At 35.6% G+C, this 19,703-nt stretch overlaps 1 protein-coding gene across 2 annotated transcripts; it reads right to left on the bottom strand.

Annotated features, from left to right (window-relative positions):
- Positions 1–312: 312 nt before the first annotated feature.
- LOC145591370 (clustered mitochondria protein-like) lies at positions 313–19,703 on the bottom strand. 2 transcript variants are annotated; one of them, XM_081647803.1, is made up of 30 exons: positions 19,532–19,703; positions 19,373–19,444; positions 18,821–19,096; positions 18,095–18,156; positions 17,663–17,852; positions 16,384–16,524; positions 16,091–16,247; positions 15,762–15,955; positions 15,556–15,657; positions 13,646–13,781; positions 13,381–13,509; positions 12,111–12,507; positions 11,721–11,825; positions 11,365–11,483; positions 10,535–10,643; positions 10,317–10,445; positions 8,459–8,587; positions 8,200–8,370; positions 7,892–7,978; positions 5,663–5,797; positions 4,981–5,127; positions 4,791–4,859; positions 3,420–3,578; positions 2,883–2,939; positions 2,722–2,762; positions 2,370–2,489; positions 1,940–2,249; positions 1,717–1,824; positions 1,536–1,607; positions 313–1,135 (listed from the first exon to the last, which is right to left on the bottom strand). In XM_081647803.1, the coding sequence occupies exons 3-30, from the start codon at positions 19,080–19,082 to the stop codon at positions 704–706; spliced, it is 4,269 nt and encodes a 1,422-aa protein (XP_081503929.1). In that variant the 5' UTR covers positions 19,083–19,096; positions 19,373–19,444; positions 19,532–19,703; the 3' UTR covers positions 313–703. The 2 variants fall into 2 exon arrangements, with proteins under 2 accessions (XP_081503929.1, XP_081503930.1); XM_081647804.1 differs by having other exon boundaries at positions 4,981–5,121.

Genomic DNA, 19,703 nt, shown 5'->3' with positions numbered 1-19,703 from the left:
CCTCGAGTACGGCAAATGCTAGGGCTAGAGGAATGTATGTCTCGAAACCCTAACAAATTGATTATATAACTTGCATACAAGCACATTTGCTTCCATTTAATACTTTAGAGTAAGACCTATTTTTCTGAATTCAGGAATCATCAATGTATAAATAGCTGCTCAAATCTACTCAGTAGGTAGACTTTTACTCAACATGATTGATTCGGCATTCATGAAAGCACGGCAGTCAAATGGTTTTTAGATAAAGGATTCAGTTCAACCCTTCATAATTGTTAATATAGCATCTGGCAAACCAAATGAGATATTAATAACTCTATAAAAGTAAGCCTTCTATTGTCAGCTATCAGCTCAGCAAATGTCAACTACATAATGAATATATGATGCACCTCTTCAAGTACAATCATAAAAAGTATGGATGAATAGCATGTCAACTCAGCCAAATTTATCAAGGAAACACCAACCTATACTACACTACATCAAAAACCGCCATAAACATAGCAGCGACTATTATTTAAAGAATATGAAACAATAATGAGATCATTATCCTAAAGCTTTGTACGATACAAAGCAATGATGCGGCTAATTAACCACAAGGTAAAAAAAAAAATCTAGGAAAATCGAAGCCTGAGCAGAGTGACAGACATCTCCATGTTAGCAAGGCAGGAGGTTCTACACTGTCAGACAGGAACAACTCACGTTATGATCAACTTGCACCTTTTGGTTTGTTCTTCTGCTTTTTAGCATCCAATGAACCCAAGCCTTTACCTAGACCGACCGGAGCCTCATTTGGTTGCTCACCTTGAACAATCTTCTCTGTAGGATCTTCAGGTCCAACTGCAGGTGAAATTCCCTTTCTTTGCTTGTTCACTTCTCCACCTTCCTTTGATTCAGGAACCATCCCTGAACTTCTAATATTCAGGAGTTGACTACCAGGTTGAACTGGGGTAACATGGGTACGAGGCAGCTGTCTCCTAGCATCAGCTTTCTTCCTGATTGAAGCTGCAGCACGAGCTGCTCTTTCATCAACTCCCCTTCCCCGAGGTACAGTCTCCCCAATCATAGCTGCATTTAAGGATTTGTTCATGGAAACAGATGAGCTACGAGATCCTCCAGCTGCAGCAGCTGCTTGTAGACCCTGTACCAAATTAGAAAAAGGCATAAAGTCACAAGACTAACAGTAAGTAGGTTCACAGCATACAACACCAATCAGGGCTACACAGTTGAAAGAAATTTCAAACTTCAAAACACAAACTAAAGACCCCTCATAAAAGAAAAAAAAGTCCTGGCATTTCTGAATGACAATCATCTTCATAGTGACAAAAAAATCAAGCACCCAACTACAATAGGAGGGTAGCAAGTTTTATCATGGATATTGCCCCACAACCATGTTCGACAAGAAAAACAAGCCACAATAAATGGCAAAGCAAAAGTTTTACATAGTTATTATTACTGAAAGACATAGTACAAACGTGAAATGATGTAGAATGTTGCAAATAACACCGATAACAGAAAAAATTCCAGATCACTCAAAATACCTTCAAAATATCAACAGCTCTTCGAGCAGCAGTTGCATCAAGAGCTTGTCCCTTTTGTTTCTGCGCATTCATCTGTTGGAAAATAACAAGAAGCGGTAACAAACAAAAATAAAAATTATAATAGCACATGCTCAAGTACTAGAGAGAAAAAAAAAACCTAATACACAATAAATGCATGTACCTGATCCTCACGCTTCTTAAATGTATTCATCCAGTTTTGTGAGTCACGCGTCCTTGAATCGTCTTCCCCAAGTTGCTTGACAAGTATTTCATACGTCTTCTTTTCATGCTGCCACGCCAAAAACCCCTTTTGTGAACTCAGAGAATCTAATCTATGGAAAACTTTCCAGTGCATAATATAATCTCAAACTTTACTCAGTTGTTCTTTTGGACAAAATGCATACCTGGTGAGAAAGTTTATAGGCACCCATACAATTAAATGCAATAGCAAGAGCATGATAACACACAGCAGTTTGAATATGCTCTTCCCCTAGAAGCCTCTCATTCTTTTTCAGAGCTTCTTGCAGGTATCGAAGAGCCGTATCCATCTTTCCAATATCTTGATACATCATTGCAACATTTATGAAAGTTGCAGCAACATCAGGATGATCAGGTCCAGAGGACAAGCTCAGTAGAAGTAATGCCCTCGACATATGACGTAAAGCAAGCTCAGTTTGGTTAAGTCCATGATAGAAAAGAGCCATGTTGCCGTAACTGCAAATACCATGCAAGATGCGTGAAAAAAACAAGTAATTTACAAGCCAATAGAAAAGATGAAACATTTTAGAAATAGAATAAGATACAGAAATGAGCACTATAAGGCAGAACAAATACCTGTGAGCAGTATCAGGATGATCCAAACCAAGGCAACGTTCATTTATAATTAGTTCTTTATGTTGCTGCATTATAGCTCCAGCCATGTCCCCAGCATGATAAAGAACCATTGCAAGGTACCTAGCAGGTAATAATTATAAAGGAGCAAGATCAAATTGGGTTGATATGAGTACCATTAAATTGAAATAGTAGTGTGAAGTTAATCTCCCATCTCTCTCCCTCTGTTCACTACCAATTTGTTTCAAGAACCATCCTTGATTTTAGTATCAAACGTTTGGAGAGGGCACATCTTTTGTATCTACAATTTCAAATGCATCAAGGACAAAACATATCAGTAAAGTAATTAATATACCTGCAACAGTTTGCAACCTCCCTATGCATTGGACCAGTCACCTACAAGCACAAAGGTAAATAACTTAACTAAAATTTCATTGTACCCAGAAAGCTACAGAGTATTTAAATATTTAGACACACTCAGTCACAAAAACATTCATATCACAGGGAAGTTCAAACCTGCTGCAGTATAGAAAATGCCTCCGAGAATGCTGTATATGCCTCACCAAGCATACCCTGCAGAGAGTGATGAAAAGTGTTAAAAAAAACATTTTTTTTTCTTGCAACTCCCTACTAAAGATGGGCCTCCAAATATGTATGTACCAAGAATTGTCGACATCAAAGCCAGAGAGAGAAAATCAACAAAGTGCAAAAAGCTGGAAAGGAAGTAAAAAAAAAAAGCAAAAATGGTGCTCAACAACAGTTCTTATCTCTGTGAATCGTGATCAGAAAAACAAAGGAAGAGATATCAGATAAAATAGTGTAGCAACAGAGCATTAAACTATACATTAAAAATCCAAATTTTGTTTTGACAAAGCTCAGCCTAGCCCTAAACACGATTAACTGCCATTCAACACATAATGAAAAACAAAGCATCACTATCTCATGCGCAAACAAATAAAGAAATAATACAGTAAGTTCAGTCAATTAAACATATAACGCAACTTCAATATTTAGCGTATGAGAGTGCTAAATATGGGAGGAAATTGGACATACTTCTGCCAGCTGGACTTTTCCAGTCTCAACAAGATCCTTGGCTTCTGAGCATATAGGAATTGAATGCTTCACAACTGGCTGGAGATTCAAGATGTCTGATGTTTGAAAAGGTCTTGCATCAGTAAGATCATATTTACGAGCTGCAAGACTTATTCCAACCTGTCAACAAAACCAAATTTGAGATAAATAAAAGGACATAGTAAAGTTTCACATTCATGCAACCAAGCATACACCAAGTACTTGGCACTCTATCAAGGTGATAAGGGAAAAGACAGCAATAAAGTGAAAAGGAAGGCACAAAGGGCAAAGGAAATAAGAAAACAGCAAGAATGTAAAGAAACATGAATATTTTGCAGAAACTACGCAAGGAGAAGAACATGTCGTATACATTTTACAAAGACAAACCGACATAACACATTAGCATGTGTCTAGTGCCATACAAAATACATTACAATAACAAGACATATCTAGTGAAAAAACCTAATTAAAACTTCTTGTCCATCACTAAAAATCTTATCTCCCTACACCTCTTACAAATTACAATTGGGCAGCTGAAATTGTACTTTGACATCTTTTAAGCATATCTGAAGGTTGACCAGCCACTAAAATCTATGACCTTTTTAAAACCATGGAATTTGAGATTATTTTATGGATTAACATATAAGTGGGCAACATTACACAAATACATATAAGTATAATTAGAAAAGAAATGTTAGGCACCAGCCTAATCACCTCAAGCCACCAACTCTCTACACATGCCACAGTATAGATAGATAGGGGGAAGATAAATAAATTTTCTTGATATATCAGTTGTCTTTGGATGTAATGAACATTTAACCGCACCCTAAATACGAAGTACAATTTTCCCCATCGGGTTCTTATTCTAATTATTTCCATTATAACTAATGCTTAATTTGAGCTACATAACAAAGAGCAATACTCTACTATAACTATTGCTATTTTTTTTTTCCAATTTGGATTGAACACAAGTTCCTGAATAATTACTTAGTTCCTATACAATACACAATAACGACATCTCAAGGTTAGGACCAAATATTATTTTGGCTGTGATCTCATGTTAAGACAGATCTCACAAAAATCTCTCCAAATATATACGGTGAGTTTCCTGTGAAGACCATCTTAATACGAGAACCATGACAACCAATGGGTACAAAATCTAGGTTTCTCTATTTCTCACACTTAATAGTTCTATTAAGCAACAGAGCTTTACTTAGCACCCTCTATCATGTCAGGTTCATGCTAACATTTTCAGAATTATGACTATTCGGTGAAGTTATATAATAAGAAAAGATGATGCAGGCAACTCCCACACCCACCCCTCTTTTAATTAGAATAAAAAATGATAATTACCTTATGACAGAGATTGCGAATAACAGACACTAACTTCACACGATTTCTTGCATCCTCTGGTAGATCAAACTACAAAATAGAGCCTTACATTAGTTGAGGGAAAGGCACAAAACTCCCCTCTCCCCAGTTTAGCAACAGCAATACAATTAAGTATATGAAAGTTTTTTACCAAATTCTTCCACCTGCATACCTGATATTTGATTTTTGAGAATTCCAAGATATCAGACCATAATCCCTCAGAACTTAAGCCCATGTATAAAGGTGAGGATTTCTTTACATATGACTCGGTTCTTGATCTGTACTTTCCCTTCGCAGACTTCTGATGTCCTCCCTGCTCCTTTAAAAACCAAAATTCAAATTTACATAAACATAAAAAAGAAAAGAATACACACACACACACACACACACAAGGTACCAAAAACCAATCATTGATGTAAGAAAGGGCAAAACTAGTAGTGATTGGAATTTTTTTTAAAAAAATACATATATTATAACCATAGAGAGATACGTAGAGCAGAAGCAGAGGAAACGTTGGTGTGGAAAGAGGAAGGGGAGGGAAGGGGGTGCGGGAAAAAGAAGAGGGAAAGATTTAAAGATGCAACAACTTGTTACTTCGTAGTGAGCAATTTAAATGTTCATTAAATTTACAAGGGAATAGTAACATATAGTATTATAAATGTTTTTTTAAAAAAAATTAATTGTCATATCACAATTGACCTCTATTTTTTATTTCTTAAGAAACTTTTGTTTACCATATATCATTTCCACAGCCATTTAATAAACAATTCCACAAGTGGGAGCATTTTCTGCATGCATAATCTAGTGAAAGACATTAGTAGCCCCCCCCCCCCCCCCCCTCTCTCATTTAATACCTTTTTCTGAGATCGACGCAGCGAATTGCTGTTGCTGTTTTTTTCAGACACTACTTGAGAATTGCCGAAGAAACAGTTTAAAAAATGAGCGACTGAAGGCGCAAGTTCATGATCATCTGTATCTCTCACAATATCCTGTGACACAAAACAATACGCTTCATTAAAAAGACCAGAAAAACTGCAGGTTTAGCTAAGTTTTATTTTTGTGGCTAAAGATTGAACAAATCTAAATATGGGTAGATTAATAAGGGCAAACAGATCTTACATGCAGATCAATAATTTTATTGGTTTCAGTTGTAAATGAGTAGGTTAAAAAGGTCAAACAAATCTCTCATCACATCTCTATGGAGTGAAATGAACAGTCAACCTCTACTTCATTTCTTTGAATAGCATTTTCTAATTTTATTATGACAGTAGATTAATTGGGGTTAGATTCTAAGCAAGGCAAAAATAAGTTGCCGCAGCATGAAAAGTAGGAAGAAAATCTATTAAATAGCAAACTAGCATTTGGACCACCCAGGGTCATTACATGGTTATTCATAAAATTAATCAGTCAACCTTCCTTTATTATTAAATTTTATCATTACATTGTGATTTATCACATTTTGATTTCTAAAGGACTTGAAGTTCCATGTGTAAATCTTATTTAAACTATAATTCTAATTTTCCAAATCCAAATAGATGACATGCAATGAAAAACGTTGAATGATGAAGAGCTCCGTGTGGCACGTGGGCTTCCATTAGAACATTCTTTAACAAATAGGATGAGCAGAAAATGAGTCCGATGGAAATGCACAATTAGTGAATTCAAATGAAGAGTTGCCATAATGTTCTGGTAAGGGGGGTAATGATAGTGGTAGTTGGTGTCTACTTGGTGATGTCAGTATAAAGTTGTGCAGAGAGTAATGAAAAGTGGGAAAAGGAATGTTTCCCACTACGTCTATCATTGATATGGTTCCCATTTTCTTTCCCTCTTTGGATCCCCCCTACACCAAACAGCCCACTCATTTCCTGTGATATTTCCACAAAATTCATCTCAAAATAATTGCATGATTTTTAGTTTTGTACTATGTATACATTAAATATTGACATTCATTTTTACTAATTTATTGAAAATAAATGTAAAAGTAAAGTCTTGTTGAACCACTGTCATTGCATATTTTCATAATATCAACCTTTCATATTTTTTTACTAATGGAAAATTAATTTTTGACATCAAAGTGGTGCATTGGCAAGCATGCTCGTCAAAATGTAAAGAAAAATAACTTGAAACCATGAAAGTATTATTGAGCAATCGGTACCTAAATTTGCAGCATACTAAGTGCTTCAGTTCAATATCACACTAAAATGACCTCCCTTTGTGTTTTTTTTTTTTTTTTTTTAAGTGTTACACTTTGACAAGCACATAATTTTAGGCATTTTAATTGACTTTAATATAAAAGAAGTGGGGTATCAAAAAACTATAGAATATAGTGGAGTTAACATTGTGAGAAGGAAAGAAATACTCCCTCCGTCCCATTTTGATAGTCCCTTATGGGCAATTTTCACGGGAATTAATAAACACAAATAAGAATAGTTCAAGTACAATGAAAAAGTAAATTGACATTGGGTATGCAAAAAAGTAGAGAGAGAAAGTAATAAAAATACATGGGAAAACAAAATTTACATGAGAAATTTAAATTTGCACAAGAATTGTTGCAAATTGGTGGGAATTTTGGTAAAAAAATAATATTAATGGTTATTGGAAAAAGCAAATGGGGTGAACATTTTGGGACTAAAATTTACCCACAAGGGACTATCAAAAGGGGACGGAGGGAGTAATAACAAAAAAAGTAGTGGTGGGTTTCAGTTGGGAACATGAGAGTAGAAAGATATATTATGAAAATAAAGTTCTTTGCCAAAAATGGAAGTGTAACACTAAAAAAAATGACCGCATATGGTAGTTGTACCACTTACAAAAAACGGAGGGAGTACATGTAATACAGACAAGTATCGTGTGAAAGTAACAGTAATATATAGGAGAAATTCGATATATTAAATGAACCAGCACTAAGAAGAGATAAAATGATTTCACTATTGAAAAGAGCCACTTGATTATATATGACAGCAATAATCTCTACTAGTGTCACAGCAGTTTCATATACTCGGAACAGTATACAAACGTCCCAATTGGACTACCAAAGTCTGCTCTTATTTCAAAACAAGTAGTACAAATTTAACAGAATTTACCTTGAGCAAGTGTTTTGCAGCCCTTACTGCAATCTCATTAGTGCAAAGATCCCAAAGATGTGGCATATGTCTGGTCCCTTCAGCCACCTGATAAATCGATCAGATATGAGTAACTGGAAATCTCCATTGTTCCACTGTTTTACATCTAACACCCACCCCTCTATTGAGAGAAGCAGGCATATGTATCACCAGGTCAAGAAAAGCAACATACCTCTTACCTTTATAACAAATCAATCTGACCCCAACTCATAGTAATTACCAAAAAAAAAAAAAAAAAAAAAAAAAACCTTCATACAAAAACAGCATACCTTTCCAATATATCGAACATTGATTCCATGAGCATGAAGTGCTTCAATCAATGTCTGACCATCCATAGGTGAAACTTCAAGTGTGCAAAGATCTTGAATGAACTTTGGTAGCACAATATCAGTGAGATAACTGCTAGCTTGCCTCACATTATTTTCATCTGATGCTATCTCCTGAATCAAAACTCGTCAATTTTATATATTAATTTAGGCATACAAATGAAAAACACAAAGGTCCAAAACAAGGAGCTAAAGCACGCACTTGAGGAGATCCATCCAGCTTAAACTCCGTAAATACATTTGGATTGAAACATATTTGTTCACTTGCTTCAAATTCAGTAGCAGCAGAAACAACTTCTTCAGCATCATTACTTGTTTCTTTATTAATATCCTGCAAAAAACAATGCACAGGTAGTTTTGGTTTATAATATGCAACGGAAATTCTTTACAGTGTAAAGCTAACAAGAATACAACAATAGCTCTTCTTCAAGTAGCTACACTCAAATTAATGAAACACTACCTCCGTTCTTTTATGTGTTACTCACTTGCTATAAAGAATGTGAGTGGGTGTTAAGTAAAGTAAGAAAGAGAATGTAAATAGGTAGGGGTAAGATGGAAAAGGTGTAACTATTGTGGGGTTTAAGGGGTAAGATGGAAAATGGGTATGCCATGAATAGAATAAAGAAAAGTGAGTAGAATAATAAGAAAAGGGCCTAAAACGGAAAGTGAGTAGAACAAAAAAGAACGAAGGGAGTACAAAACCTTAAGTATCTTAAATTATCTAATTGAAGAATATATGGCTGAAGTGTAGCTGGTAGTTAACAGAAGCATTGACCAAGAAATAAGTCCCAGTAAACACTGAGATAGACAGATAGTTGTTCCTACCCCTCCGGATTTCAAGAAACAAAAGAAAAAAAGGGGGGAAAAATCTGAAGGGGAAAAAAGTGAAAAGGAAAAAAAAATTGTAGGGGGGGGGGGGGGGGGGGGGGGAGGAAATCCAGCTCAACTAATCAAGTCAGAATATACCTGATTCTAGAAAAAAAAAAAACCACTTGGTAGTTCAGTGGATTATCAAACATATTCATTAAAGTCAATATACAAAAAATTCTTATAAATATCCAAGTTAAAATAACCATTGATCAAATACCTACAACATTAAGACATCTAATGACGGTAAGGCCTTTAATTCTATATCCTATCCATTAGACATTCCTGCCACTCTTCCGTGTAAAGCTGTTAAAAGCTAACCCTACCAAATTACCAACCCGAACCTGATTATTAACCGATCCGTCTGAACCCGAAAAAAATAGTGACCCAACCCGGCCCGAGCTAACCCGACCCACTCTTACAGTCTTACCCGACCCATATACCCAAATTGACAGCTCTACTTCTGTGTCCTGTTTCTGTTTTACATAAAAAAACACTTCACTATTCTTCTTTTTTCCATCCATTGTTGTGGTTAACTGGTCAATAATAAGATACCATGGTGTCCAAAACTATTCTATTGACTGTTTTTTGGAAAAACATGCATATAGTACATGTCTACAGCTGCTACTGGCAAAAATAATTTGTGCAAGTAGGTAGACTGAAGCAAGTGAAGCTCTCCTGAGAGAAAGGGAGGATCAGAGGCTGAAGCAAAGAAATGTGTGAGATACAAAAAGACATCAACATATAGAGATATGGAAAGCTTCTCTCCAGGTTATTATCTATTTCTACTTTTTCGTAGTCAATTTTTGGTTAGTAGGATACAATCAGGTTCTACTGTACTACAAAAGCATATCATGTTATTCTACTGGACTTCTACAAGCCACTTAATACAGATCGGCAACTAAATTAGTGCCACACAGTAATTTAAACTATTTATTGCTCCCTCTGTGATTAATTGCAACACATTCCTTTTTATCCGTTTCCAATTCAAAGACCAACTATTACATTACTATCTCTCGCTCTCTCCTCCCACTGTGATAACATAAATAAACAATGATTTGCCTAATGACGGGCACATTAATTCACTTATTTGGGTATGTCAAAAATAATTAGAGCCACATGTTAAGAATATAAAGACAGTGGAAGAAGCAGACAACCAAATCATTGCATATTAGTAACTTCGGTGCACATACTTGGCTGCTCAGATCTACAGAAACGTCACCAGATTGCAAATCCAACTTAGAATCATCTGACAATTCAGAAGCTAAGCAATTATTTTCCTCGGTTTTTGATTTACAAATTGGTCTCTTTGCAGCTTCCGCCTATTAATAAGATAAAGCTAAACATTAGGAAAACTGTAGAATACACCAACCACTGCAATCTTGTTATGAAAAAATATGCTAAGACTCACTTGACAAAATGCTCTTATAAGTTCAGGCCTCAATATGCAGAAGCGAGAGCCTGCTCCAATATAATTAGCATCACGAGGAGTAACCCTCATCAGATCCAGGAGGTAATGCCTAAAGTTAAAAAAGCAAAAAGAGACAATAAATTATAAAATGAAGCATACAATCATGGACTTCCTCGCATAAATATTAATAATAAAAACATAAATTAAAAAGAAGAAGAGCAAAAGCAGGACAGCCTTCTCCAGCCTGTTAGATTTTAATTGAAAAAATGAAAACAAATCAACTTAGCAGCTATTCCTTTCAGGAACAGAGTCTAGAGTACAAGGGACAGCGCTGCCCACACGCAAATTTGCCTCTGAGGAATGCTGGGCTGGGCCACCTTGAATGGTGTGAGCCACATGCGGGGAGCCTTGAACATACGTTTTTTTTGGAAATCTAACCGAAAGCCAAGCCATATAGCCAGTGTCCACCCAACTAAAGGGACTCAGAAATTAATATATTGCAAAACTAATCTTCAAAACCACACCAAGCTATGGGCACTTTTGCCAGTAAGGGATCCTATCAAAAGGACAATAAAGCAAGTATGTTGTATTATATGTCATCATTTCATCTAAACATTCATCAGTTAGGCATACAGCCTATGACAGGTCAAATAACTGGATCTCAAATAACAATACATTGCATTTTTAACAGACCGGTCAAAGGGTAGACAAAAATGCTTGAACAGAGTTAATAATGTAGGTCAAAAGTATTAAAAAGCAGCAAGAGTAGTAAAAACCACGGAGATAACAAATAAGCAGAAATAAGATTTTGTAGAAATAACAAACACTACCTGTCATCACTACCAACGATACCCTTGCATTCCACAGGCCCAGCTAGTTTATATGAATTTCCAGACTCGTCAAGGACTGTATGCTCCTTTAAATGAAGGCATTTTGCAGCTTCAAGCACCTACAAATGTAAACAATAGCTTAATATATTAGCAAAGACACAGAAAAAGACCTCAAAAATATTGAGGGTCAAAAATTATAAGAAAAGGAAGAGGAGAGGTTAAAAAAAATGCACTACATCAAAATTTTATAAAATTGTTTGTCTTGGGCAATAGACCAAATGAATGGATTCACAAATAAGATCTCTAGAAAGATGTAAAGCATGAAAGTCAACTTCATGTGCTTCCTCAATCCTCACCTTAAGATGAAAATCCTCATTCCAGCATATCTTTTTGCCGTTGTCTACAGAACCATATAAAAGAGAGTCTGACTTATCTCCTTGAAGGATGCCAGGCAAAACACTCTGCAAAATCAACAGTTGAACTATGAATATGGACAAAGAAGAAAATGATGCAACGCATTCAAAACTAAAAAGTCAAGAAAAGGTCACGAGACATGCACTAACCAAAATGACATAATAGCAAATTCATATGAAATCTTAGGGAAAATGGTTTAAGTGAACGCAGCCCAGGAGTTGCAAATTAGAACTGATCGAGAGATATAACAGCAGGATAATATTACTACATATTGGCTAGCACAGATCTTAGGACTAGAATGATAAAACTAAAATGGATATATTTCACAACACCTGTGCAACCACTCTATGACCTCTATAGTCGATAATAGCCATAGCCAGATTATACAGCCCCGGTACATCAGCTTCCTGGTACGCCTTGGTGCCTTTCAAATCATTATTAGCAGATGCATATGTAGCTTGCTCACTATCAGCCAATTGAATTTCAGCAGATACATCAGTAGCAACATTTCCAGCACCATTTTTGTCATCTCTCTTCGACGCATTGGCTTCAACCCCGTTGCAAATATCAGCTGCACCATCAGATGATTTATTCAAAGTTTTCCCATTATGTTCTTGTCGAATTGCAGTAATATTGGACTTCAAATCAGTATTTTGTATGTGGGTCCGCGGCAGCTGCTCAAGGTCCGCATCAACAGCAAAACTGAAGAATATATTGTTGTGCACATACCTAGTAGACGAGTAAACATGAGATGATGATACTTAAACCAGTTTGGAAAGCACACATGCAAAGTGTAATAAACATCCAACTAACATAGTTTGTCAAGTCGGTAGCATCAGGAAAGGTCCCCCCCCCCCCCCAAAAAAAACCTTCCAACATAAATAGTCAAATTCAGTGCAACTGGCAATGACTAATGAGGAGGGGAAAACAAGTACTTGTTAACAGTTCGAAAGGCTTGGCAAATGGCCAAACAATTGAATTTAAAGCCGCCTTAAATCGTCTAAAACCTGTAGGAACCACAATTTTAAATATTTGAATTTTCGAAAAATCCAATATGGAATCTAGCATATTGGCCATTGACAAACATACCTAAGGATAGAACATTTGAATTAATTCATAGACTAAGTCAATTATTGAGCAACAAGATATGGTTGGAACTTAATATTGCAACAAAAAAAAGCAAGGAAGACACAACAGAAATGCACAGTACAAAAATTTTGTCAATGCAGCAATTTTTAAGTTACTAAGAGGCAGGGCCACACAATTAATCCAAATAAATCAGAATTTTCAGAGCAAAGCACTGACATCATTGCCAACACTCCCTTGCAACAATATATCAAGATATGTGCGAAAAAAGTGCAGAATTTCAAAAAAATTCAGTACAACATCTGTTACATTATTACAGGCACACATATACAACTTAAGCATTCAGAGCAAAGCACAGACATCACTGTCAAAACTCATACCCCTCATCTTTAATTAGTTGGTCATCCCCAAACAGAACAAAGAAAGTTTGCATGAAGATGAAGAGCCAGTATGTATTATGTGAAAGACAAGCAAAAGTGGTAGAAGCCTGTAGTATCGATTGTTAATAATACTCACATATGAAAGCATTCAGGATCTGTCGGATTGATTGGAGGTATACATTTGTTGATGACTCCAATGGCACCATCTGTAGCCGCATCAACAAAGTCAGAAGTAACTTTATATAGAGCTCTGTCACGTAGAATCCTGAAATGAAATTGCACAATGGATAGTAGTTGCAAAATGGAACAATACTTATACAGGCTAACATGAAAAATAATCTAAGTAAACATAAAATTCAGTGCATATATAGCAAGTTAGCAGCAGTAAAAAGGTGACGCACCTTTCCTGGGGAGTCGAATGCGGGAATTCTCGGCATGACTGCAACTCTTCGTTCCAATCCCTTTGCATGCCAATTAGCTCACTTCCATACGTCAGTGTAAGGGCATTTTCAGCCCTGGCTGCATCACGTTTGTGCTCTGCAGAAAGAAATTTTAAAAAAGTTATTTCAATAGCACAAGAGTAACAAAGAGATTTCAGTACAAAAGGGAAAGATGCAATTCTCACAGACGTCAATAAATATACACGAGGGCATCTGCATATATTGGGAAGCCATACAGACACAAAGCAACATAAAAATAACATGTCCATCAAAAATCAAAAAATACATAATTAAACAGATTAGACTGCTAATAAATAACACATCCATGTATCCCATCTAATCAAGCTTTTAATTCTCCTATTCGGGTTCATAGAAACACTGAGAGCTATCTAAAAATGACCCGGATCAAAGAAAAACTCCATCAATCCCGAAGTGACCTAAACAACAATTCGATTCAAAGCGACAGTGATTTCAAATGGCTCAACCTTAAAGTGACCCAAACCAACTTTATCAAATCCAAACCCACATAATAGATTAGACATCTGTAGATACACACGGCCTATTAGCCCATGCAAGTGGCATACTAGTCGTTAGCACCCCATTAGACGTCTAGTCAAGGCTCCCAATCACATTGCTATGCTAAGTGTGCTACAAAAAGGCTAAATAAGAGAAGAAGTATGCAAAAGGTTTTCAAAGAATGCTTAGATTACTGTGGAAGAGAGTACAAAGGTTTTAGTTGTGTTGGCTATAGCTGTACAAATGAACCATGGTGCCTATTGATAGGCATCCATCCTACCTACATAGCCTATTTAGAAAGTTACAAGCCTCCTCAGAAGATTTCACAAACTCACCTCGTAGAGCTTTCTAAGGCACTACACTACTTATGTAGACACATAGAATCCCTAGATACATTTAACTATGTACAAGAAGACCCTTTGAGTAATCTAGAATCATCTATGCTAGAACACTCCACACAAGAACCCTTTAGTGCCTCACAAAGCATGGAAGCATTAACCTTCATGTTGTCTCCAAACTCATATTTCAGGTCCACTCTCGGAAATCCAACAATACCATGATGTTCTTTGTTTATAAAATGTTCAAATTAATATTTTTCAGTAAATTAATCTTTGTTTACATATAAAATGCAGTTATTCATTAAATCTTGAACCTTTATATTTCAACAAGTTCTCATCTCAAAAATACCTAATAAATCTTTGTTTACATATAAAATGCAGTTATCCATTAAATCTTGATATTTTTCCATGGAAAATGTGTTTTTGTCACTTCACCTTATACAAATACTACCTCCGTTTCAATTCATTTGCAATATATACCATAAATGGATAAAACAAGTTATTTGCAACAAATTTTTTCTTACCTTTTTACCAGTCATTTCTTTCAATTTCTCTCCTCATAGAAAGCATCTTTATTTTTCTATCTTCATTTACCACTAACAAATAAAGTACCTAGATATTGGAAAATATCACATCGTTGCAAACAAAATGAAATAGCGGTAGTAAATATTAAATTTATTCATGCTGATAGCAATAAACATAGAGATCATATACAGTTTATGGCAAATAGCGGTAGTAAATAGCAATAATCATCGTTTGGTAATTTAAAAAGATTAAAATTACAGAAAGAATACCAACATTAACATAAACCACCACAAAGCATAGAGTGAAGAAAATAAAGGCGCATTTCCTATCACTTAAACTCGAGAATGATTTCTTCAAAAAAAGAAAAAAAAAAAAAAAAAAAAAAAAAGCCACAAGAATGACATTCCAGGCACAAGGTCATACCAGCAATAAATGATAATATGGTAACAGAATTGAGGGAAACAATATCAGGTAATACAAGGAATTTATTACCAGGTAAAGGATATGAACCAAGCCATGAATTTGGAGGCAACAAGGATTGAACATTTTCAAACGGATGTGCAGTGGCTTTCTGCTCCAAAACTTCGCGAAAGGCTTCACGACACCCAAAAGAACACAATAAGAATGAGGGAAAAGCCAACTTGGAGTTACACTAATTAGAATTAACAGATTACTAAACATTTAATAGCAAATTCTACCTTTCTTAAACTTTGAGCTAATCCTTTGCAAGAGGCCAATAAGAGTAGTTGCTTCAAGAGAAGCTTTGGATGGTCTGGGATCTAAAGTGTTCCCGGCACTTGAATTGACATAAAACGTTCTTGTCGTTCCCGTGATGCAAAACTTGCCGCCTTCCAATGTAGTCACGTCCAAATAAAGTAAATCTCCAACGAGCCTAATATCATCAAATGTAATATGGAAACAAAATGACAACGCCAATTAGGTCAAAAAGGAAGACTACTACAGAGGTTCTATTTAAAACTGTTCATAGAGCAATAATAACCCATAGTGCAAGAAAATAAAGCTTCACCTTCTGTGACTTGGAGGAGGGTTAAAAGATGAGAACACTATACTTTCAACACATTTGATCTCTTTGGAACAAGAAGAGAACAATTTATTCAAAGAACCAGTAACATCGTCCATAAATCCAAAACTATCAAGTTCTCGAACTTCTGCTTTAACTGAATCTGCAAGCATACACAAAAATTAGCTCAAATTGATGGAGCTAGTTAATGATACATTACAATATAGTATATATTTTCTGTTACAGGACCCAAAAAAGTAAGACAAAAAAAAAACAAAAAATAGGTTTAACAGTCAAACCTTGTGCACCCTCAGAAGCACTAAGTGATGTCTCATGCTGTAGAGCAAGGGAGGTTGAAAGTGATGCATGAAGGTTTGAAAGAGAAAGCAATTCCCTTGTGCGGTGAACATGGGCCCTCACTGATCTGTCATCATAGTAAGCTGCAAAAAGATTGTATGTAAGGATCTGGAAACAAAAAAATTTTCAATGCTCCAATGAAGCACAAGCTGACAAGCATAGGAAGCTACTACCAAATTTCTGAACATTTATAGCATAAAAAGCCTTATTTTTAACCCCAATCAACTATATCAAATAGATGAAGAATACAGGAGATCAGAGGAAAGGCTATACTCGAGCAGAGGTAGAAATTACACATTGATCATTTCCTGTCAATTTCTAATAAATAGAAGATAAAAGCCCTTGATAGACCACGAGAAAATAAACTAATTTAATATATTCGTATATGCCAAAACAAATCTAAGAATATCCATTCAGTGCGGAAAGGTTATTCCACATATATTGCACCAGCTCAAAATGGGAGAAGACATCACGTTAAGATTTGAAATGGGGCCGCAATGACAAACGCCTCACGAAATAATCAACCCAAACTCAAATTTTGTAGCATATCATCATTCACCAGTATTAATTTTGCATGATGTAAATGCCGCCAAATGCCGTCATCATACGAAGTAGCTTCACGCCTTCACCTTCTTAACAAAATTCCAAATCAAAAGATAAAACACCCAATGATTCAACCAACCATATGATGGAAACTCAGTAGTTCAGAAAAAAGGGGTAGCAGTACCCTAGTGAGCAGCTACAATGTGTCAGATTCAATTGATGCTTTAAACTTTGTTGGGCCGTTAAGTAAATGTGAAATGGGTTATGAAGGTGATGAGTTACAACTTACAAGCCAACAACGAAGATAGTAGGCAAAAATTTAGAGTCCATGGTCTTATACTCTTATACCCATATATAGATTTTCAAGAAGAAAAAAAAGATATTTAAGAATTCAGCAAGATAACAGAAAAGGTATATTTTGAAGAAAAAAATGGATAAGATACATGCACCATTTTCCCCTGGAGTGGAAACATTACAATTCACACACGCAAATATAACTGACGATAAATAAAGAAAACAGCATGTAGAAATAGCATTAATTCCTTATAGGGAATAAGATAGCACATTTATAAGCAATAAAAGCATATCACTAAGATTATGAGATTTTTCGGGCCCAATAAAATTAATTACTTGTCAAGTTTCCTCATATTCCTAATTTTAAGAAACGGAGAAAACTACCTGCAACCATTTCTAAAGAACAATCACCGGTGGTGATGTCAGCAACTTCAGAAATTTCATTGTAGTCTTCTAGTTGATGAACTGCACTATCTTTAGCATGCAATAACAAATCATAACATGTAAAATAACATGTTTCAGGTGCATCGAGAAGAAATTGCCTCACGTCCATCACAGAATCACCAGGGTTGAGCTGCAAGTCCATCAATCAAAAAAAAAAAATTAAAAAAAAATTAAAAAAAAAAAATCAAACACTCTTACTAACCAGTAACCATACATTTCATTTCAACAAACAGCAATGGATATGTAAATATGTTTATGGGGATAACAAAAGTTAGAAAATGGATGAGCATACAGGTACATGATATATAGCCACATGTGAAACTACACAAGCACTTCTGTGTTTTTTCACCAAAATTTGAGAGCATAACAAACCTGCAACTCCAGCTTCTCACCACCAAGGGTCTTGACAGAAACGGGATAAAGATGAAGTTCACCTGCACCACATAAATGATTGATGAAAAGTAGTTGAAGGTAGCTAGAATATTTCCTGAAGAACCAAAATCCATCACAGCATAACAGGGCATATATTTGCATAACACACACATATATGAGTATTGCAAAAGTGGAAAAAATCTTTACTAAAAGCACTCATGTTTATTCCATTTGTTGTTCGATTGTTCAATTATAATCCAGGTAAGGTCAATTTTGTAGGGGCTCAATTTTGTATTTAACACATAACCTCCAAATAGCCGGAGCAACCCTGCCTTAGACAGCCTTTGATTAGTTCTTTTACAATTTGCAAACACAATCTAAATTATTAAAACAAAGTGGGGGTTAATGAGAGAATATTAAACCCTAAATGCTCTTCTCTTGGCATGTCACATCAGCAATCACGTCTTACCACATTAAAGACAACCAAGTTCAATACACTTTTGGTAACATACTAATCACGCAACAAAAAGGGGAATTATCTTCAATCAATGTCAATCAAACCACTAGATATTTTGAGAAGATTCAATAGAAAAGATAAAGTGAATCCAAATATTTTTTTCCTTCACAGACTGATACATCTGGTGCATTCAGTTCCATTCTAGTAACAATTTCAACATTAAATGTCAACTCCAAAATACAATGTGGATCATGCTAATGCATCATTACCTTGCTTAGGTGGGTTTGACTCGTTTGAGGATTCTGTCTCCGTAACTGCAGATGGAGTGCTAGTTGACTCCTCGCTTGTAACAATTCCATTATCTTCACAAACAGCGGTGTCAATGGCATTTGCAGAAGCATCCAATGACACAGGAGGCTGGGAAGAATTATCAGGGGCATGTGATGCCTCCAATGACACAGGAGGCTGGGAAGAACTAGCAGGGGCATGTGATGCCTTCCGGTTCCTCGCTTTATTCGACTTGCCAGCCATAAGTTACCAGTACACTGGACAGTGTTTCCGATAAGAAACACGATCAAAGCATCAATATCACAAGAATTAAAGCGTTATATAAACAAAAAAACCTGCAACACATTAACAACCTAATTTGACTCAATCATCAAATTAAATTCTTCTCGTTTATAAAAATGAATAGCAAAATTCTATCATCATTTTAATCATTCAGTAATCAAATTGAATTGAATAGAATCGAATTGAATCAACGATAAACACTAGATAGTGAAATTGAAATTCGATGATTAAAAAAAAAAAAAAAATCTTACCTCAGAAGCCGCTTAGTGAAGCCGCTTCAATGGAGAATTCAGACAATACGATTAACGAACAAAATGTAGACGCTGCAAAATGTATACATAAAAGATTAAATTTTTCAATTTGAATTCGAGAGAGTTAACAATGAAAGAATAGACAACGATTATATATACCTAATAAAAATGATTTGAGTATAATTCTGGAATACGCTCAAACCCTATTCTTCAATTTGATCCTCAATTCCACAATTTCAGGTGCAGAAATGAGGATGGAAGAAGACGGCTTGTGTACTCAGAGAGTCAGAATACCTAAGAGGTAAGGCTTACAAATCAACATATAGGGTTT

This window comes from Chenopodium album, chromosome 18, assembly GCF_948465745.1.
Source record: "Chenopodium album chromosome 18, dcCheAlbu1.1, whole genome shotgun sequence".
Taxonomy (NCBI): Eukaryota; Viridiplantae; Streptophyta; class Magnoliopsida; order Caryophyllales; family Amaranthaceae; genus Chenopodium; species Chenopodium album.
This window is presented reverse-complemented; position numbering and strand designations above follow the sequence as displayed.